Source organism: Botrytis cinerea, chromosome 4 (genome assembly GCF_000143535.2).
Source record: "Botrytis cinerea B05.10 chromosome 4, complete sequence".
NCBI classification, from domain to species: domain Eukaryota; kingdom Fungi; phylum Ascomycota; class Leotiomycetes; order Helotiales; family Sclerotiniaceae; genus Botrytis; species Botrytis cinerea.
The window spans coordinates 1,291,423-1,312,939 of record NC_037313.1 but is presented as its reverse complement, the minus strand read 5'-3'; the positions used below and the strand labels follow the sequence as shown (position 1 = coordinate 1,312,939).

At 43.2% G+C, this 21,517-nt stretch overlaps 9 protein-coding genes across 10 annotated transcripts; 5 read left to right on the top strand and 4 right to left on the bottom strand.

Annotated features, from left to right (window-relative positions):
* The first annotated feature begins 106 nt into the window (after positions 1-106).
* Positions 107-1,498, top strand: BCIN_04g03630 (hypothetical protein). Its single transcript, XM_024692538.1, has 3 exons — positions 107-280; positions 349-865; positions 1,003-1,498. The coding sequence occupies exons 1-3, from the start codon at positions 252-254 to the stop codon at positions 1,462-1,464; spliced, it is 1,008 nt and encodes a 335-aa protein (XP_024548317.1). The 5' UTR covers positions 107-251; the 3' UTR covers positions 1,465-1,498.
* Positions 1,499-1,501: 3 nt separating this feature from the next.
* On the bottom strand, positions 1,502-3,076 carry BCIN_04g03620 (hypothetical protein). Of its 2 annotated transcripts, XM_024692536.1 has the most exons (5): positions 2,880-3,076; positions 2,688-2,815; positions 2,395-2,611; positions 2,193-2,333; positions 1,502-2,125 (listed from the first exon to the last, which is right to left on the bottom strand). In XM_024692536.1, the coding sequence occupies exons 2-5, from the start codon at positions 2,794-2,796 to the stop codon at positions 1,567-1,569; spliced, it is 1,026 nt and encodes a 341-aa protein (XP_024548315.1). In that variant the 5' UTR covers positions 2,797-2,815; positions 2,880-3,076; the 3' UTR covers positions 1,502-1,566. The 2 variants fall into 2 exon arrangements, with proteins under 2 accessions (XP_024548315.1, XP_024548316.1); XM_024692537.1 differs by having other exon boundaries at positions 2,688-3,076.
* A 237-nt stretch (positions 3,077-3,313) lies between these two features.
* Positions 3,314-5,407, bottom strand: BCIN_04g03610 (hypothetical protein). The gene has a single exon (XM_001546928.2). It carries the CDS (start codon positions 5,071-5,073, stop codon positions 3,538-3,540), a length of 1,536 nt encoding a protein of 511 aa, XP_001546978.2. The 5' UTR covers positions 5,074-5,407; the 3' UTR covers positions 3,314-3,537.
* A 135-nt stretch (positions 5,408-5,542) lies between these two features.
* Positions 5,543-6,944, top strand: BCIN_04g03600 (hypothetical protein). Its single transcript, XM_024692535.1, has one exon. It carries the CDS (start codon positions 6,047-6,049, stop codon positions 6,914-6,916), a length of 870 nt encoding a protein of 289 aa, XP_024548314.1. The 5' UTR covers positions 5,543-6,046; the 3' UTR covers positions 6,917-6,944.
* A 6-nt stretch (positions 6,945-6,950) lies between these two features.
* Positions 6,951-8,079, bottom strand: Bcmrpl1. Its single transcript, XM_001546926.2, has 2 exons — positions 7,741-8,079; positions 6,951-7,691 (listed from the first exon to the last, which is right to left on the bottom strand). Exons 1-2 carry the CDS (start codon positions 8,028-8,030, stop codon positions 7,031-7,033), a joined length of 951 nt encoding a protein of 316 aa, XP_001546976.1. The 5' UTR covers positions 8,031-8,079; the 3' UTR covers positions 6,951-7,030.
* A 134-nt stretch (positions 8,080-8,213) lies between these two features.
* Bcgus1 lies at positions 8,214-10,306 on the top strand. The gene is made up of 2 exons (XM_024692534.1): positions 8,214-8,651; positions 8,705-10,306. Exons 1-2 carry the CDS (start codon positions 8,260-8,262, stop codon positions 10,209-10,211), a joined length of 1,899 nt encoding a protein of 632 aa, XP_024548313.1. The 5' UTR covers positions 8,214-8,259; the 3' UTR covers positions 10,212-10,306.
* A 661-nt stretch (positions 10,307-10,967) lies between these two features.
* BCIN_04g03570 (hypothetical protein) lies at positions 10,968-13,120 on the top strand. Its single transcript, XM_024692533.1, has 3 exons — positions 10,968-11,364; positions 11,418-11,599; positions 11,658-13,120. The coding sequence occupies exons 1-3, from the start codon at positions 11,027-11,029 to the stop codon at positions 13,025-13,027; spliced, it is 1,890 nt and encodes a 629-aa protein (XP_024548312.1). The 5' UTR covers positions 10,968-11,026; the 3' UTR covers positions 13,028-13,120.
* A 349-nt stretch (positions 13,121-13,469) lies between these two features.
* Positions 13,470-14,819, top strand: BCIN_04g03560 (hypothetical protein). Its single transcript, XM_024692532.1, has one exon. The coding sequence runs from the start codon at positions 13,579-13,581 to the stop codon at positions 13,924-13,926; it is 348 nt and encodes a 115-aa protein (XP_024548311.1). The 5' UTR covers positions 13,470-13,578; the 3' UTR covers positions 13,927-14,819.
* An 80-nt stretch (positions 14,820-14,899) lies between these two features.
* Positions 14,900-16,609, bottom strand: Bcstc4. Its single transcript, XM_001546921.2, has 4 exons — positions 15,892-16,609; positions 15,794-15,825; positions 15,486-15,745; positions 14,900-15,433 (listed from the first exon to the last, which is right to left on the bottom strand). Exons 1-4 carry the CDS (start codon positions 16,502-16,504, stop codon positions 15,013-15,015), a joined length of 1,326 nt encoding a protein of 441 aa, XP_001546971.2. The 5' UTR covers positions 16,505-16,609; the 3' UTR covers positions 14,900-15,012.
* Between the last annotated feature and the right edge of the window lie 4,908 nt (positions 16,610-21,517).

Sequence of the window (21,517 nt, the reverse complement as noted above, 5' to 3'; positions counted from 1 at the left end):
AAAGAGAACAAAAGTTCAACCTCTGCACGTGAAAGACTAAAATCGTGGGCTACTAGACAAGCTCACGGGCCATCTCTTCCGACAAGAACTCCAGGAGGATGTGTTTGAAGCTGTTCGCCATGGTTTCAGACCTCGACGTCGAACAATTGATCATCAACACCAAAATGTGTTTGAATTATTGCTACAAATATCTCTTGCTTCATTCCCAGATACTAATTTATCAGATTCACTAATATCAGAATATAATCATCATGCCTAATCTATTCGGAAACTTTAATCTGTAGGTTCAACCACCACCCTCATCTTCTCGATTACTCCAAATCCACATTCTAACTTCTCCCTCTCTAGTCCCACCGATTTCCTCGGTCGTTTCTTAAAATCGCAGTTCAAGAAACTCCCATATCCAGAGACCTCGTTTGCAGGCCAAACCATAATCATCACCGGCGCAAACACAGGACTTGGTCTCGAAGCCGCCCGACACATTGTTCGACTCGGTGCTGCAAGAGTGATCCTCGCATGTCGAACCATTTCCAAAGGCGAAGCTGCCGTGGCTTCGATTTCCGCCTCGCTTCCTAATCATAAAACTATCATCGAGGTATGGCAAGTGGATCTTACCTCGTATGCTTCCGTCAAAGCATTCTGCGTAAAAGTAGATCAGCTCGATCGGCTAGATGTTATGCTTGAGAATGCAGGACTGGCAGTGCCGAAATATGAAGAGTTTGAGGGAATGGAAAGTACGGTTACGGTTAATGTGATGAGCACATTTTTAATGGCATTACTGGTACTGCCGAAATTGAGGGAGAGTGCTGCGAAATTTAATATAGTGCCGAGATTGACAATTGTAGCGAGTGATGCGCATGAGCAGGTATGTTTTTACCTCTTCATCTGTTGTCCGAATTCTCAATATTTGAATTTGGCGAGGGGTTAGCGATTTCCGAACTGCCCACCTCAATATGGAAATACGGCTAGAATATTCAGAAACTAACACAAACACCCTTCTAGGCCCACTTCAAAGAACAAGCCTCCCCGCACATCCTCCCCGCCCTCAAGAATCCCGAACTTCAACAAGACCGTTACAACGTCTCCAAACTCCTCGAAATCTTCATCATCCGCGAACTCGCTCCCCAACTATCTAAATCCGACAAAGAACAAATAATACTCAATACGCTTACTCCCGGATTCTGTCATTCTGACCTTATGCGGCATGCTGTATTTCCTTTGAATATCCTTGCGTGCATTGGTAAATCTTTGTTGGCGAGGACAACCGAGGTAGGTAGTAGGACTTTGGTTGCGGCAGCGGCTGCTGGAGAAGAAAGTCACGGGGCGTACATGGTAGATTGTATGGTCAGTGAACCAAGTAAGTACGTGAGGAGCGAAAAGGGAAAGGGTGCACAGATGAGGGTTTATACTGAGGTCATGGAGGCGTTAGAGAAAGTTGAACCAGGGATTACGAAACATATATAGAAATTTACATAATTAAATCTGAATTTATATCTCATAAGCATATATATCATTCCTATTCACAACCTCATTAAACCACCCATTAAATCACCCATCAAAACCACTTCATGATTCCAAAACACTCTCCAACTCATAAGCACCACTTCCCTTTCTTACAGACCCTGCACTCCGTTCATAATATTTTAATGCTCCCTTCGTAGTCGCACAACTGCTTATACTACCTCCATTAATATCCGCTCCTACAGGGGCTTTCTTCCCATCTTGCACTCTTCCAAGCACATGGAAGTAATACCACACCTCACTGAACACCGTATATCCGTTATCCAAACTTCCCTTGCCCTGCTCCGTAGCATTATATCTTGGACCCGAACATCCAATATATGGCACCGCTCCCGACTCCTTCTTCAACGCAGATTGTAGCGAGGAAAGCGTATATGTAGTGGTATTAGAAGGTACGATATGGTGTTTGCTGAGAAAATCAAAAGTTGGAAGGGTGGAAAAGTAGGAGAGAGCGGTGGTGTAGAAAGAGATCAAGTCGGAGAAGGGGGTGGAGTTGTAGGTTGGTCCGTAGCAGGGAGTGTCGAAGGTGGAAAAGCAGGTAGCGTGTTTGGAGAATTCGTGTCCCCAGAGGTACCAGTTGGGTTGGTTTTGGGCGATCCAGTAGCTGTGATGGGGTGTTAGTTTCGGGAAGGAATAGAGGGGCAGGAGGAGAAAAGAGAGCGGAGATTTACTTGTTCATGTAGGCGAGGAGATCATATTTCCCATAACTCTTGATGATTTCCGAGATTGGCTTTCCGGTATAAGGAGGCACAGGCGTTCCACTCGCCGTCCCGGTTGTAGTATTTGGAGATGGAGCTGGATCGTACTGGCGACTACAAATTTACAACATTAGTTCCATATTTCTCTCTTGACGTTCAAATAAAATCCACAAACCTCAAATCGCAATACTGCGTATAACTCCCATTACAAAAATCAGGCCAAAGTCCATGCAACGTCCACGAATTTTTGGGCAACAATTGTCCCTCTGATTCGTACCCAGTATACGTATCCCAAAATTGTGTACTGAGAATTAGACCCCCAAAGGTCTCGGTACAGCAGGAATCGGTGAGGTCCGGAGAGGCATTTTTGGAACAGGAAAGATATGGTGTTTCTTATTTTTTGTTAGATATATTTTACTCTCTCATAGAAATGCAATTGTGATTTTGCTGCAAAGAGTAAATACGCACTTAATTCACAGGTGTGATTGAGACTGCTTTCTCCGTATAACGATGCTTGTACACCTTGAAATGGGAACAGCAGAGGAGCGAGAAACGCAGTGATCTTAACGGCCTGCATCCTGAAGGTTTTCCGAAAACTTGAAGGCGTAATTGAGAAAGCGCAAGCAAAAAGAAGTTTGTCCAAGAAACATCCAAACTTACCTTGGATCTTAAATATAAACAAAAGTCGTTGGCCAAACTTTTAGCTCAGCTCGGTCACGTCGAACATGCATTAATCTAGCTGATTACCGTATAGGAACTCTTCCCGAATTCGTTAGAGATGCTAGCCCAACAGCGTAGTATCGCGCAAACCCGAAAGGACCAAAAGACGGCAACTTATCAATGGCTTGAAAATATACAGAAGAAAATAAAGGAAAGGCAGGTGCTCAGGAACGTGCTGCAGTGTAACTAACGACCCCTCCTTGACAAATTCTTACACGTGGGGCAGGTAATGGATCGGAAAAGATAACTCGATGTCGGAATTCCCCAGGAACGGTTTTGTTGTACTCACACCTGCCTTTCTGGGAAAGGAAAATTGATCGCCAAGAATTGTGGATACCTTGTGAGGATTTCTCAGCTGTCATTCGTATATATGACCGTTGGAGTGGATAGGTATGTGCATCGCATTTGGTATATTAGACTAAACATGTACATGGAGGTTGGCAACTTTAATGAACGATGCTCCAAAAATCAAGAAATGTCAAATCGCGTATGCTTTTGGTTTATGCTTATGCAAAATATGTACAATAAAACATGAACTCATTCATCTTCATGAGTCGTAATTAAGGCTGGGTATCTATAATAAAACTTTCTTTGGTCTTCACCCTCTTCCAAATCTTCGGTCAAAGAGCTTCAGTACACCCATAACACTTGCAGCCTCCACTTCCATGGGTGCTCTCCCGGCATGTTGGAGCGGTGTAGCATGGAGACGACCTAACCACGTATTTAACTCATCACTGGCTTGATCGAAATTCTTGTGGGTAGAAAGAGTCTTGTAGGTTTCCGCAACAGATAAGCTTGGAGGCGGTTCTGAAGTAGATGCCGGCTCCATTGTCTTGCAACAGCCACCGCCAGAAGAATTGCCGCCACAGCATCCTTCAGGTGGGGCTGAGCTTGAAGAAGCTCTCATTGCCGCGAGTGATCGACAGAATAGTCCTGCCTTTGGATCACTTATACATTGTTTACAAGTACCAGGGCCGTTGGCGCAAGAATTTGAAGTTGGTGCGGCACTAACTGGTCGATGCATATGGTTGGGTTGCATAGATGGAAGTTTGACCTGTGTATTCTCAACATCTGTATCTGATGGTGGAGGTGTAACTTCATTAAGTAGAGGTGCAAGACGATTCTCCTGTTCTCTTTCAGCACACGGGCAAAATGTTGATTGATCACAGAAGCCGCATGGTTCCATAGGTCGTGTCATGACTTGAGGTGGAGGCGATGGCTCACGGACGATTGGCTGCCGTCGTGAGAATTGGGCAGTGAAATCAATCTCGAGAGGACTGGAAGGCCTAGATGACAAACGAACACGCTTCTCCGAGGCGCCATCAACTGAAGGAGAATGTGCCCTCTTCAAGTCCATGCCGACATCCTTAAGCGTTTCTTCTAAGCACTGACAATGAGTGTCAGGGCCACAATTACCACAACCCTGAGTAGACATAGCAATTACTTCTTCAGCACAAGCACATTCGCCCAAGGATTTGCAACCTCCACAACCGATTGACTCATCTGATACCTCAAGGTCTGGAACAAAGGGGGTTTGTTGTTGTCGTGGCAGTGGTAAGGGTTGTGTCTGAGTGGACTGGCGATTACGGCGTGGTGGGAGAGGAACAGCTTCAGTACTCTTGCTTTGAAGTCCATTCCTAAGATATGCTAATTCCTTGAGTGCAGTTTCCTTCTCTCTCTTTTCGTAATCTGCAATTCGATCAAGGGTCTCGCATCGTAATCTCCATGATTGAAGTTCGCCATTGAATCTAGAAACCTCTGCCTCAAGTCTAGTGATCTTCAACCTCATATCATTCTCACGCCTTTGTTGGTCTTCCTTTGCCTCCTCAAGTTGTTCCTCTAATTCACCTACTCGTGCAGCACGTCGTTCTCTAAAAGCACGTTGAGCGGCTCTATTTTGTGCCTTTCTCTTTGTTGGTGGGGTATCAGTTGCAGGCTTTCGTCCAGGCTTCGGTCGTGGCGGAATAACCCATTCCTTGGTTGTCATGATAGTAGGGGTAGATACACCCGATATTGGCGACATGGCATTCATGCTGGATAGGTTTCCAGTTTTGATGGCGAGAACAGGAGGAGCTGGGGCAAGAGCTGCTGGAGAACCAGCTGATGATGGCGTTGATACCGCGGGTGAAGCCATGATTCGGGTCAACGAATAGCCGATTGGCGAATTGAAGTTTGACCTATCGCAGAAAAGGAAGATCACGAGATATGTATGAAAATAACTCTTTAGGACCCGACTTTGTCTTCAACACTGACTGATTGATGAATGTACAAGTAAATCTCTTGTAGTATGGCAAGATTAACAGTCGTTGTTGGCAAGAGAAGGTTATTAAGAAATCAAGTCGTTACTCATCAGAAGAGACAATTTATGAAGATATTGGAGGCAAATAATGAACAATCGTGTACCAGGCAAAGGGACGAATGAGCATTGTTTGCAAGATCAGATTAGAAAAAGAAAAGGGAGGGGGAACAGAAAAGTGTGTGAGAGATCAAAAAGATTAGATTGATAAAAATTAGCGTGAAAAATTAGTGTCACACTGTCATCAGTTCAGTTACACAGACGCTACTTTCCGAGAATCGGACATTTATTGGGTTTCCCTATTTTGCAGGCATCAAAGTGTCTGTCACATATGATATGTCCTTCTAACCTCTTCTTACCCTCCGACTAACCTGACATATAAATTCAATTGTCAATCGACGAGGTACATCCAATCACGCTCTGTATCACGCTTGAAAATCCCTTCACGCCAAGAGATAAAAGAAGGGATCTTTCATCAGCGATTGTCATATCCTCGGTTGTTGTCCTGGGATTCTGGCTTGACTTTACAGGAGCTTACGTTCGTCGTCTGGGTCCTGTTATGTAAATACCGACCGACAATCTGCTCATGAATGCCTGATCAGCCTTAAAACGAAGAGCTACCCGGGAATTCCAACGCAACGGATGAGGGTGGGTGCGCAGAGCAGAGCATCATCCGCAAACATATCAATCGAAAAGAACAGAACTCTGAGAAATAAGATCTTGAAGCTTGCTCACAAACATTACTATCTGAACGCTCGTACTCGTCCTCTCAGAACTTGATTGGTTCGAAAACCTCTTACAATTATCAAATATGAGCAAATTCTACTTTGGTGGAGGATCGGGTGATGTTTCCTCAGACGATGAGGACAATCTTCCATATCCCGAAGCCCTTCCCCGATCCGATTTCTTGGCTCCAACTTTTGATGCACCGACTTATCTATCTACATTATCAGATCGTCACCAGACTCTCGAGGATTTACGTTCCGACCTTCGTGAGCGTTCACAGGGTCTTTCAAAAGAATTATTGGATCTGGTAAATACCAATTATGAGCAATTTCTAAGCTTGGGCTCGGACCTTAAGGGTGGAGAAGAGAAGGTTGAAGATGTTAGAGTGGGCCTATTAGGTTTTAAAAGAGGTGTTGAGGATGTAAGAGGGAAGGTTAGGGAAAGGAAATTGGAAGTTGAGGGTCTTCTTGATGAGAAGAAAAGTGTTACTAAGGAAATAGCTCTGGGAAGAAAATTGCTCGAGGTTGATTCGCGACTCGAAGAGCTGGAGGATAGGTTAATGGTTGCATCCCTTGGTCGGTCACCAAATGGGCTTGAAGATTCTTGGAGTGAAGATGAAGAAGAGGATGAGGATGAGGATGAAGGTGATCTTGCTATTGATGGCGTTGTCAATGGAACAAGTACGAAAAGGCTTCAAAGATTTGTGCTAGACTATCGTAACGTTGAGCACCTGTCAATCACGATCGGATTGGATCATCCGTTCATCGCAGCTCAGCAACCTCGGTTACTACGACTGAAGAACACCATTGTTCTGGACCTGAACAATGCTTTGAAGCAAGCAATGTCTTTAAAAGTAGAAGGTAGACCGCGGCTGGTCAAGATCATGGGCATATACCGCGATTTGGGAGCTGGCGATGAAGCGGTAAAGATATTGAGAGATGTCAAATCAACATAGCAGTTGAACCATGTATTGTATAGCTCCAGGAGTTTGTAGTAATATACCCAGCTAAAGTAAATGAATTTTCATTATACAGTTAAAGTACAAATGTGCATATCATAATGTATTTTGTTATGAAGTCGATAAGTCTCGAGGGGTCAAACTCGAATTGAGATCTCTGAACTCCCCATTAAGAATGAACCCAGGGCCATTTGTAGAGCTCAAAACTACTTCGACCATCTCTTTGTTGATCTTGTCACTTAATTGTGCCATATCCTTCTTTACGGCCTCGATGAAGGCCTTGACATTTCGTTGCATTTCCTCTGGTGTGAAACCGAGTTGACCGACCGCCATTCTTACAACACCTAGACGTTCTCTATATTCAGCGCCTCCAATCAGATCCTTCAAGACCAAGCTTGGATCTTTCACAACGGTACCCGTCTTCGCGCTGGGCATCAGTCCTCGAGGACCCAAAACCCGACCCAATCCAGCTTTATTCATTTTCGCAAGGGAATCCGTTTGACAAATACATCGATCGAACTCGATCCGGCCAGCCTTGACGGCTTCAAATATCTCCTCTTCTCCAACTAGTGTCGCTCCGGCTGCTTTGGCAGATTCCGCGTATTTCGAATCTGGAGGGCAAATGACGCATATCCTTAAATCAGTTTTGACTGGGTGTGGAAGCCTTAATCGATTTCGTACGACGGGACCGTTCTTAAGTGATTTCATCTTCAGATGTATCTCGTATTTGGAAGAATTTGGAGGTCTTCCAACTTCGAATGCTCTAAGATATCTATGCGCGGCATTAGTAAACATATTGAATTGGATCAAGGTAGACTAACCGCATGGCTTCACACAAGGTGAATGTTTCCGCATCTTTTGGGTCATATTGTCGATATGTAGTTCTTGGCTTCTTCTTTTTCTTTTCTGTTGTCTTCCTTTTAGAAAACGATTTGGTTGGTCCAGTAAGAGCGCCCGACTTCTCCTTCTTGGAAAGAATCCTCTCTTTGAAGCCCTTGTGTCGCACTTGAACTATAGGTATTGAGGCTTTTGGTGCATGAAGTAAGGTATGTCGCGCAGTAGACAAAGACAGCCTGCTCATTTGAGCTAGGCATAATCCTGGAGCTGCCATATTGTGTAGATCGAGGTCTAAAGTATTTCAATATTGGTAGAAAGTGCTCGTAATTCGAGATCATCCAGAATCACTAGCGCCAAATCACAAAATTTAGCTTCCGCTCGGCGCCCGGTGAAACCCTTTCCGTGCCACCCCGCCCTGAGTCAACAAATTCCCCCACTACCCTCAGAATTTATCTCAGGACATAATCAAAGCAATTTATTATTACTCAAATATACCAAAAAAAATGAAGTCCGAAGAATTGTCTCAACTGGCGACGAATCTAGCTCCGCTAGACTTCAAAGCCATCGAGCCACATTTAATCGCCTTGGATAAGCATCTTACCCTTCGTTCATATATTGACGGGTACACGATCACTGATTTGGACTCAAAAATATGGGTCACCCTTCGCACAAACAGAGTTGCTGCTGCTTTCTTAAAGAAGGGAACTTCTCTCAATCTTGTCAGATGGTATCAATTCATCGAGCAAACACATCCAGAGATTCAAGAGGAGATTAAGCTTAAGGATGAGGCCGAGAAGGCAAAGAAGACAGCTGCTAGCAAGGCGGGAGCAAGCTACAACATAGCTTTGCCCAACACTGAGAAGGGCGTTGTTACTAGATTTCCACCAGAGCCATCGTATGCCAACCAAATCACATGTACCTCAAAGCTATGGGACTAACGTTGTTTAGTGGATATCTTCACATCGGTCACGCAAAGGCTGCCCTTCTCAATGACTATTTCGCACACGAGCTTTACAAGGGCACACTTCTCCTCCGATTTGACGATACCAACCCTTCAAAAGAGAAACAAGAATTCCAAGATTCTATTATCGAGGATTTAGCACTCATGGGCGTTAAGCCAGACAAGAAGAGTCATACTAGCGATTACTTTGAAGAGTTATATCAATATGGACTGAGAATCATCAAAGAGGGTAACGCTTACGCAGATGATACAGATCAGCAGACCATGAGGGAACAACGAATGGATGGTATTGCAAGCAAGAATAGAGATAAGAGTGTTGAAGATAACCTCGCCATATTCGAAGAGATGAAGAACGGCACAGAAGCAGGAAAGAAGTTCTGTATCCGAGCGAAGATGTCTGTAGACAACCCAAATAAGGCAATGCGCGACCCTGTCATCTACCGATGCCCCAATGACGATCCTGAAACTGGTGGCCCCTTGCCCCATCACCGCACCGGTACTACTTGGAAGATGTATCCTACCTATGATTTCGCATGCCCAATCGTCGATTCTCTCGAAGGAGTTACACACGCCTTGAGAACAACCGAGTACAATGACAGAAATCCCCAATATCAATGGTTTATCACCAAGTTGAACCTTACACCAGTACACATGTGGGAATTCGCTCGCATGAACTTCGTTCGAGTCTTCCTCTCAAAACGTAAATTGGCCAAGATGGTTGATGCTGGAAGAGTCTGGGGTTGGGATGATCCTCGTATGCCTACAATCCGTGGAGTTCGAAGAAGGGGTATGACAATTCCCGCTTTGAGAGATTTTATCTTGAAGCAGGGACCAAGTAGAAATATTGTAACCATGGATTGGACCAATTTCTGGGCCTCGAACAAGAAGGAAATCGATCCAATTGCACCAAGACACACAGGTGTCGATATCAAGGATCAAGTAAAGGCAGTTGTCATCAATGGTCCAGAGTCCCCGTACACCGAAGACAAGCCTAAGCATGGAAAGAACCCCAAGGTCGGAATGAAGAAGGTCACATATAGCAAAAACCTCATTCTTGATCAAGAGGATGTCAAGTTATTTAAAGAAGGCGAAGAAATTACTCTCATGAACTGGGGTAATGCATTCGTGCGCAAAATCAACGGCTCTGGTCCAATTACAGACATTGAGCTGGAATTACACTTGGAGGGCGACGTTAAGAAAACTGAGAAGAAAGTCACCTGGTTATCCTCCGACCAAAATCTTGTTCCAGCAGAAGTGTACGAATTTGACTACATGATTACTAAGGACAAGTTGGAGGAAGATGATAACTGGGAGGATTTCCTCACACCAGATTCTGCTCACAAGACAGATCAGCTATGCGATAGCAATGTGGCCGATCTTAAAGAGGATGATATTATTCAGTTGGAGAGAAAGGGGTATTTCAGAGTTGATAGAGCGGCTAAGGATGGAAAGCCAGCCGTGATGTTCGGTATCCCTACTGGAAAGACGAAGTGAGGTTGTGCAATGAGATAGAGGAAATGAAGAAATGATATCAAGAGACTGGCAGTTATAAGTACCGTGGAATGAATAAATGAATGAAATGTTGCACATTTTCAACCTACTTCCCCTTTTACCGTGTTTGAATTGCGATTTGAACCCTGAAAGCCTACATCTGTTTGGCTAGAATTACGAGTGCAACTGAACGATGAGATAAGTCTCAACACTTTATCTATCCAGGCTGTTAATAGTAAACGTGGTCGGGATGTTGCCGTTGTACGTACATCTTATGTGAGGCTGATCTATCTTTAAGATTTTAAGGTTAAAAGCTGTGAATTAGTCGAGGTTACATAAGCTTATACAAGGGTTCACCAGTTTCAGACGGGGCTTATGGTACAATGAACAATGCACCGCTACAACACACATATTAATGTACGTACAACATCCTCAAACTTGGTTGCGGATCTCCCACAGGATGACATTTCATTTGCCGCTGGAAGAACCAGGGCCTGAGATTCCCCGTAGCCATGCAGTGCCATGATACCAACAGTCCAGCAGCCGACGGTCAAATTTGGATCAAATTAAGCAAAGATCTCTGGCAGTCATACAACTGGCCGAAATATCAGCTTCGTGCCAAGAAATGGTGACAACATGGTCCATCTTAATCACCATTGGGTATCCTTCACGACCGCGCAAAGCGATCATCTGTATAAGGATACAGACGCAGTCGTTGCCCCACTGTATAGATTTTACTTAACAAGTGAGATTTCCACGTTTTATTTTGTGTGAAGTTTCTTTCTTGTCTTGCAAAAGCTTCATAATTTTTTGGATCGATGTCGCGAGAGCTCTCCTGGAACGTCCACTTCTGGAAACAAGAGCTTGCTTCCCTCGTCTTAGGAACGTCATGCTTCATAGCTTTAGCTGCACTTCTGTATGTGTATGACGGAAAGACTATTTTTAGTTGGCATGGCATCACACTTAACACCTTAGTATCTATTCTTTCAACTGCTGCTAAAGTTCTTGTCCTGTATTCCATTGCTGAGTCCACTAGCCAGTGGAAATGGCTCCATTTCTCAGAACAGAAGCATTTTCTGATAGATTTCGATAAGATTGATGCTGCAAGCCGGGGGCCATTAGGTAGTTTCAAATTGTTATGGAGGAAAAATCGGGAGTAAGAACTCTAGTCTTCCATATACGACGCAGAGATGATACTCACACGGATAGGCTCATAGTACGCGTCGGTGCTATCACGACGGTTCTAGCGTTGGCTGTTGATCCTTTTACACAACAACTTGTCCAATATCAACAACGTCAGATTCCTCAAAAACATGGAATTGCCGTCGTTCCCAGAGCAGATCGTTATTCTAGGGGTCGATTTTTCACTGCGCAGCCCGCGGTGGTGTCAAGTAAATTTGATCCTCCCGAAACTCCAGTGAGGTATCAAAACCGCTGACCCATGAATAGGTGATCCGCCCATACCACAGGCCTTCGCTGACGCGGATTTTGTCATGCAGTCAGCAGTCTTATACGGTCTTACGCAGCCTACTGAAATGATCACTCAACAACTACCTCACACATGTACTTCTGGAAATTGTACGTGGGACGCATTTGAGTCCCTTTCGGTTTGTAGTGTTTGCAACGATCTCAGCGACAATGTAGTTGAATATCGAGATTACAATTATCTCTACACATACTTGCAAACCAGTGGTATTGGGATCCTAGAAATGGGCACTGCATTTCGACTTCCCAATGGCCTCTTCATCGATGGTTTTGATGGTTGGAACTACACCACAAAATATGTATCTTTGAAAATCCCAGGTGGTATATTTATGACGACCTATGGAACTGGAAATACTAGTGAGACGGTATCACTACAAGAAATCGATACTTTGATATGGGCGATGACTTTCCTCAAAGTGCACCCGCCTCAGGATGGATTAAATCAGACATGGCCAAACTTAGATATCGAAGCACGAGAATGCGGTCTGTACTATTGTGTCAATCAGTACAATTCTACACTTTCCAACAGTACTCTGTCCGAAGACGTTTCTGAGGTTACGAGTGCAAAGCGAGATCCGGATTCATGGCAGGTTACAAGCTCGAAATGGGCTGATGTTCTTAACTCATCGACCGTATCGAGTCTTAATTTCGACGATAAACTATCCGCCGCACCTCGATCCGACTTATCCCTAGGCGGAAACTACAATATCTCAGAAGAGGCTGTCAATAGCATTAGTAGCTACTTCAGCGATTTTTTTTCGACTGACCTGAATATTACGCATAATGTCACCGAGACACAACAGGCGAGATTGAATGGCTACATCATGTCCGACAACAATCTTCAATACAAGCCTAGCTCGATGCAGGCTTTCAATACGAGCAATGATCTCCCAGCTACATTTGCGTCTCTTGCAAAAAGCATGAGCAACTCCATTCGCGCGAACGATGATGGCGCAAAAGTACAAGCAGGTACGGTTTATGAAACGGTGACCTTTTATAAGATTAAATGGGAATGGATATCATTGCACTGTTTCTTTATCATCGCCGCTACTGTTTTCATCATCCTTACAATCTATCAGACGAGACTCCGTGGAACCCCTGCTTGGAAATCAAGCTCACTTGCCGTTCTTTCTAGGGGGCTTATGGTAGGCCACACGTTTAGAGGCGCGGAGACGATGAGTGATTTGACTGCGAGAGCAAGAAGTGAAAGGGCTTGTTTATATGGGAATTATAGTGAGATACATGAATCTCGTGAGGATGTCGAACTGGAGGAAATTGTTATAGGACCGTCGGATGTCCAGAAAATATTTAAAGGGGCACGGTCGATAAGATGAAGACAAATTGTGCATTTGCTATGTTGACGAGAATGGTCATTATACACAAATTGAAAAAGTGCATTCACAAAAATAAGAAGATCAGGGTATCCAGTATCCCGTTCTGAGTTTTGAGTGTGTTTGATGAGTTCTCAGTGTGAAATTTATCAGTGTTCAAAACAATTTGAATGATTGCAACACGAAGGGGAGGTTCCAATACTGTTTCCCCACACTTAGTCAACTAGTCCCTGTGCAAGTACTCGGGATTGTTGGTAAGATTGCAGCACTTTACTGTGTCCTTGTGGGGTTTTTGCTCTGGTTCATGCATCTATTTACAGGACTGGTTAGTCATGTCTAACTGCTGGTTCCTTGCGCATTAGCATCACTCGCGTAACATATTAAATGCGAATAGCACGGTATAAAAACGAGTCTATCCTCGTTCTTGCCGATTTCCCTTTTCTCTGGAAATCCATTCTTTAAAATTTATGCTGAGGTATTAATAGTTCGTTAATTGAAGTCCATTTGCTCCTCTAAGCCTCTCATATCTAAATCTATCGTCCGTCCAAACTGTCATGGCAACCTCTTTTCCCACAATCGTCTTGGTACATGGCGCTTGGCATACCCCTGCCAATTACAAAGGCTACGTTAGTGCGTTGGAAGCACAAGGATTCAAGGTCCTCTGTCCACAACTACCTTCATGCAACGACAAATTCCCTCCTGTCTCTTCATTCACAGAAGACTTCACTGCCGTCCGCAATGTTGGAACCTCACTAGTCGAAGCCGATGAGCGAGTTTTCATGACCATGCATTCCTATGGCGGAGCAGTCGGTACCGACGCCATCGAAGGTCTAATATTTGCCGACCGCAAAGCTGAAGGAAAATCGGGAGGAGTTATCCATCTCTTTTACATGTGTGCCTAAATTCTCGTTCCTGGAACGTCGGTCTGGGAGATCATTCAAGAAGTAGGCTTCGCCCATCTCTGGCCTCAGTTCATCCAGAATTTCGATGATGGGTCTACATCCCCCTCCAATCCATCTCTTTTATTTCTGCGCGGTGTAGAGCAGGATATCGTCGACAAAGAACTGCCAAATCTTGTGAGGTCTTCGATGCCGGCTTTCGAGACGAAGACAAAGGGGGATGCATGGAGGAGAGTTCCTGTTACGTATATTTTGACGCAGCAGGATTATTCGGTGCCAAGACCGTACCAAGATCTTATGCTTGAGAAGGTGAAGAGTGAGGGGGTAGTGCTTAAGACGGAGGATTATGAGACATTTTATAGTGTCTTTATTACGAAGGAGAAGGAAATAGTGGATGCTGTGGTGGTGGCAGCGGGCGATGAGAGGAATTTGGGATAGTCTGCTTCACGGAACATGAAAAGTATGACGTAATTGGCCTGTCAATGTATACTGGATGATTTACACGATTTTCACAAATATTTTTTGCTATCACTTTCAGAGAACTCTCAGACTCTGTCGAAGCTTTCCCCGTTTTCTAATTCTCACGTGAACTGCCTACTGTTTTGGTTCTTATCGTGTTTTCCATCAATTCTGCACAATCAAGTGATTAGTTGCAATGGGTTCTAAGGGTTGTTTACCAAAAGGAAAGACCCCAACATGATTCATTGATGTCTCTCTTAATAGCTGGGTGCCGACTAGCAATATACATGGCGTTCTTTGGGACAAAAAGAGACAAAATTCAACTTTTTAACATCAATTGCTAGTTTTAGATATATAAAAAATCGGTAATTTTAAGTACAGACCACTGGTTTCAACTAAATATCGCATGATTGTATAATCTAAATAACAGACATTCAAAAGATCTCGACTACAAGTTTTATAAAAACGGTTTTAGACTTTCTCAAAAAAAAAAAAAAAAAAAAACATTCTACAATTATGCGATATACACTTAAAACTAGTGATTTGCATTCAAAACTAGCTATCTAAACTAAAAAGTTGAACTCTGTTACTATTTGCCCCCCAAAAAAACTTCATGAATACATGGCTCCACTACGTCAGCTTGGCAGCATCTCCTCCATACCGCGAGCTTGTCATACAAAAAAAGGCGTTTCCAGTTGCTGTCATGAAGACTGCTTCAATAAACCACCATTCCTCATCTGTCAGGTCTCCGCGAGCTGCTAACATCTCAACTTCCTCTATTATCCACGATTCCACTTGCAGTTGATACGTATACGCTGCCACCTTTGCTTCCGCACTACTTGGGAGTGATCTCAAATGCTGGAAAACTGCCACAATATTTACCATATTCTGGTGCCTACCCTCCTTTCGGGCTCTACATTCCTTCTCGTAAGAAGCCATGTCATTTATGATCCCAAGGTGGTCGCCAATTAACCTTAGATACCTGGCAAATCGGGGGTCATCCACATCTACACTAGATTTAATTGTGAACTTTGCGGCCGCAATGACATATCTATATCAAAATCAGTGTCTCGGAATATTCCATCGGGGTGGGTCATATTTACTGTGCACCCACGTTCAAGCGTCGAAAGCTCAAATACTCTTCCAACGACTGGAACTCTCCGTTTGGATGAACGCATCGGAATCCTCCAATCATTGCTTCGATCATCTCTTTTCCGCCATTACCTGATATCTCGTCTTCATCCGCTATAGCACTCATGGTAGACTTTAAGTGACGCTGAAAATCGCTGGTGGTTGAATCCGATGCCATCACATCATTCTCTTTCTTGAAATAGTCAAGAAATTGCTCTCTCGAGTTTGTGAACTACTTGCTATTAGCACCAAATTTACAACCTGAGTTTGGAACACGTACTGATAGTCCTTCCGGCGTTTCTTCCATTTTATCTTTTTCCAGAAATCTTAGTCTCAGCTTGCAGGCCCCTATTTAATAATCCATCCTGGGGCTCTTACCGTCATAAATAAAAAGCAACATCATTGTTGCGGCGATTATTCTGGCTCGTCTCTCATTTGCATTGGGGTACATGTAAGATGTCGCAAGCACCACCCGATGTTCCAATCCCGGTCGCAGCTCTTTCTTGGCAAGCCCGGCCAGGGTCAACCCATCCCTCATCCCCACACTCGTGCTGGAATGGTCCGCAATGATCAGCTCAAGCATTTTCTTAGTCTCGTCGACATTAGCTTTCCAGTGCTTGCTTGCGCGGATGAGCTCGAATCTCGAACGATATGGAAGTCCTGCAGCGCGAGGATTCACGCGTACGCTATTTACGCTTGTATATTGACAATCTGTTGAAGCGTACTGTGGAAAAGGAAGGGGCGGCAATTTGGTAAGATGGCAGGGTACCTCTGGTACTGGATCATGAACATATTCTATGGGAGAAATATAAGGAAGATCTTTCGGTTCGGTGACTCTCTTTAAGTCTATCTGGCTTTTGGTTGTCGATGAGAGCGAGACAGGCGGTGGTGATCGGGAATCCTGATGTATTCCGTCATTCTTTTGAAATTCCCAGTTAAAAGAGATCGAAAACTCTGGTAAGGATTCAGCTGAAGTCATAATTTGAGCCATTCCTTAAGGTATCAATATAAGCTACAAGACTGGTTGTGAGAGGACTGGTTACGAGAGGAGATACAAATGGCTATTTGACGTTTCAATGCTACAACGCTACTCCCCAATTTGGCCGAGTCGTCCTGCCAAGCTTATCATAGGGATAGTTGCTACAACATCATCTGAACACAGAAAATGTTTTTGAATGACAAAATCCCATGCATTTGAGATCCTGGGAGCAGTATCCAGTCCCTCGGATCCCCTCAGCTCCCCACAGGAAAGCCACTGCACTTACATGCTTGCTAAATATACACAAATCAATATCACTAGAGCGGTCAAGTCATGATAACTAACGTATAGGTGCAAACGAAAACTTAATGAAAAATCAAAACGGAGTTTTTTCAATTCCGCTATATACCGCATCTTCCATGTTAAACTAGTTTGGATTGTATCAAGTCTTTTGGGCGTGGCCTGTAACAATTGCAAACACCCACGAAGATTTTCTAGCTGTAGTTGAACTGTGGCGCCCAGAATATGCGGTCGCCTCTTTGCATTGCACAATCAGATACACCCAGACCCATCGATGAAATTTGAGGAACCAATCCAAGTCTCAGAAATGAAAGGTTCTACTAAAATTTAGATGGCAAAAAGTTGGCTAATTCATATTACTGACTATACCATTACACACGAAAATACCGCTCAGGGCTTTGTCTTTCTTGAGATCCAATTTCTTATCACCCGGAAGGTCTAGAATCTAGAATGGACCCAAAGCGTAGTTCGAAACGTCTAGTCCCCAGCCGAATGTAAGATTCAGAAACTTCTCCTATTATAATATCTGTTGGAAAGATATGGCACGTGTACCTTATGTCCACTTCCGAATTTAGATTTAGATCACTACAGCAAATTCCACATGATCAACAATACATGTATTCCACTAGCCTACCCCCTTAAATGTGAGCAGTATCAACTAATCTATCCAATCTGCTTGACTAAACTGCAGATAACTTATCACGCCCAGATTCTACCATAAGAAGTACCCGTTATCTCACATAGACCCACTTATGGGAATCCAAATTGAGTCTAGTTCAACCAGTTGTCTCCCCAGGGCTGAAGCAAAATTGACCCTCGCTTCAGGATACTTGCAAATCCTCCACTCAGAAACGGGAAACAAGAAAAAATAACGTTTTAGACGAGCTGAATATAAGGCTTTATCCCCTAGACCGCCATGTTTTGACTCCTCGCTTATTGGGGCTTAGTGACCAATCAAAACATTAGGATTCTTTGAATTTCATTTAATATTTACATTTATTATCTAATATAAAATTCAATCAATATCATTTCTATATCAAAATTTTGAAAACAATATTACACACTAATTTCAAATCTTTGCAGTTTTTTTGAATTATAAAAAATAGAACTTTGAAATCAAAATTCCATTTTATAAACAGCAAAAATTGATACCCCATTAAAATAGCTATTCTATCCAATAGGGCTTTATCACTCAAGGATTATCGCACGGATCACTGAGGAGTCATAAGATGGCAGTCTAGGGGATAATCACGCTTGCATGGTATCGAACTAGTATGAATGTGACAAAGTTTTTCACTTGGTATCCATAGATCTTCCGGAAAACCCCCATTCTTCAAACAATGCTTATTGGTTAACCTCGCATTGTTTTACTCCGCCACATTTACTCACTGCTGCCTCCCTCATGTGAGGTGGTGAAGTGTTCATGGAGAGTGCATTATGAGATCAATCAGTTTCGGTCAATTTGTTTGATAGATCGTCGAAAGTGGCTAGACTCTTGACGAAGAGGATGAAGCAAGCGTACAATGAGTTAGGAAGATTGGCCACAATCAAATCTAACTTCTTTGGAATTGTCCTCGCAAAGCTTTCTCTCTCCTACCTTCCCCGACTTCAAACATCACAAATGGTCAATAAATTGCCAGTAATATGATCATGGAAAGCAAAAGTGCCAAGGATGTGGAGTTGGATGGGTTCGAACCAACAATCTCCCGAGATATATACACGTCACAGTCGCCCGAGCGGGCATCCATTGGAAGGTGAGAACTCTTTCTTAAAAAATCTTCTCATTTTAACCTCCTTGAATTTCATGAGTTCCACGAAGGAAAAGTAGCAAAAATGTAAGGAGCCGGATGGATTCGAACCACCGATCTTATTGCAGTAACCATTCTAGGTCGACCATTGGATGCCTGTCTGGGGGAGCGAGGCACCTTGGTACGAATTATACTGCATTGCTTTCCCACTAAGCTAAAGCCCCTTTGGTTCATATGAAGGTGTAATGAATGAACTCATTCTGGAAGTTAGCCGGAGATACTTCTGAATCTGGAGTCCAAATGGCAGTCGCATCCATTAACTCACCTCAAATACAGGCAGACTTGTCTCTACAAGGGTGAAAAGGGCAGTTATATTTTACACAAACAAATTCAAATCTCAGGTTGCTATTTTTGATTCAATAGTCATCTCTTCGTAGTCTCAAGCTTCAATTCACATTGCAAGGTTATTTGTTCTTGTTTCTAGATACCATCTCTAGGAACTGAAATAGCGCAATGTCGAAAGGGAAACGACATGTGAAGCTCTAAGAAGAGTAAAATTGGACTCATCTTTCGAGCCCATGGTGATGCTCAGGGACTGGCTGATGTCGATATTTCTGCGAGCATTTATTCTGCGGACACATTTAAAAACATCATTTTTTCGTAGTTCACTTTTTATTATCGACGTCGTTGAGCCAATCCTGATTTTTTTATGTACATTGGCTATTCGTAGTGTAGTCACTACTTCGTAGGAATTGATATTGAGGAAATCTTTTCTTATGATTGATGATAAGTTTTGGGATTGGAGAAAACTGTGTCACCATACACCCGATAAGGTATCTTGTTTGTTTGCCGAAAAAGAGCGCCACTAGGCTCCTCCTCGCTTCAGTTGGTGCATGTGTTTGACATCCGAAATATTTAAGTGATACGAACGAATCTTATGAGCAAGCGCCTGCATGCAATTTTGAACAGAGAAGAAAGAGAGATGACATTCGAATAGATATGCTTGGCATCTTTTTCGAGAGACTAAGTCCTTGGAGAATCAACTGCAACTTGGAGTTGAGATAATGCAGGCATAGCGAGATTCTGTTCATTGCCGTCTTTGCGACTGGAATACTATGGCGATCGAACTTTCGATGGTTTGTTAGCTAGAATCCGCTATCAAACTCCTAGTATTTTGATAATGGTTTTGTTAGGAGACCAGACACACCAGGTATGAGAACCTCAACGTCGTCTCAGAGTATAAACCAATGAATTTTTGGTCACATTCGAAGAACACTTCAAATTCTTAAATGATCGACAACGCTTTGCATTTTACATTTAACTTTGTAAAAGCTCAAATTCTTCTGATTCAATTTTGCGTTTGTAAACGTTAGTGCGTAGGTTCGAAGACTCGCTGCAGAGTGGATGAATATCAAAATGTTCTTACTGGTGAACCACATCCATGCCTCCTGAAACTTATAATTTACTTCTTCGAACAGGAAGAAAAGCTATTAAATCCGTCCATCTCCAATCATGCATGAAATTCAGTGTCATAGCTGCTTTGGAGTTTGGGTCACTCGAGACTTGGAGACAGCAAGGGTCGAACTTGCATGTTGCACATCTCTTTTGATCTTACCATCTCTATGATAATTCAACTAGAGTGCTATTGATTTAGTATGTTGACTTGAGATTAGTCGATACTTAGCTGATATTGTTATGTTACTCTCGCCTTCCAGAAGACCGCTCTGGCGCAAAAAAATTATGTTCATTCAAAAATAAGGAAAAGGCGAGCCAATTGCGAAAGGAACTTGATGTATTCGTTCTACCAATCGAACAATTTCTTTTCTTTCATTGCTTCCCTTTCCGAACAGATTCTACTCACACTGATAGAGTTAAAGTAAGTTCGTGTAGATAAGGAGGCACATTGCATGAAAAACGGATATCTGCATATATCCCGCAATTGAATGGGGTGAGCGAAATCTAACTTACAAACAAACAAAGCTCCCTGCATCAAAAAGGCTCTTTCTTAATTTTCTACACTTTGGCTCCATTGAAATTGCTAGAGAAGAAGAGCTTCAACACAGAGCAAAAAGAAGTTATCCCATGATATCTCACTCAGAGATAGTGTGATAATCAAGAAATACATTGAGAGCAGTGAGGACCGAACTCATATCTCACACAGGCAAAAGCTTTCTAGGTGAGTAGGTTGATTTATGAACAGTGCATGCTATCGTGCTCGTAAGTATGAGATACTTTTACTTGTGGTGCGTGTACTCGCCAATTGAGCCATGCTTCCTATCAGTTTAAGAGTAAAGAACTCATCGCAGTATGTATAGTGTGGCATCTTGAGCGATGGTTACTTAGATGATTGGTGGTGCAATTTGAATTGAAGAGAGAGGGGAAGCTGCACGAGACTCGCAAAGGAAGGGGCGCAGTATTTTCTTAGGAAGTCCTCACACCAAACCAGTGATATGGAGACAATTATGATTAGGCTCAAGCTTCCACAGACTTGAAAGGACTTCCAGAACCTGTTATCAATTGACCTCTAATTGATGCATGGTGAGTATTTTGAGAGAGCAATGAAAGTGAGGTCCATACGTCAAGATTATACTCCTGGTCTGTTGAAAGTATAATAAGTTAGATCCTGCATAGCAATGCTTTCAGTTTTCTTGGTGAACATATTAAAAAGTTGATTGGTTGATGGAAAGTGTTTGCAGCATGAGTCCCACAAATGTGATCGCGTCTCTGTATCTCATCCCTAATCGTCGAAGGTAGCCAAAAAAAAAAGAGACTATTTATCAAGAGATTAGCAAAAGACATGATCTAGGAACAGTGAGAATCGGACTCGCATCTTGCACGTGCAGTCTGATAAACCCATCACTATCACCCTCTGGTGCACCAGAGCTATGATAGAGATCTAGAAAATCTTTCTTTGTAGTGCATGTTCTAACCAATTGAACTATGCTCCCATGTAAGGGCAGGTTTTGCATGTTTGGTT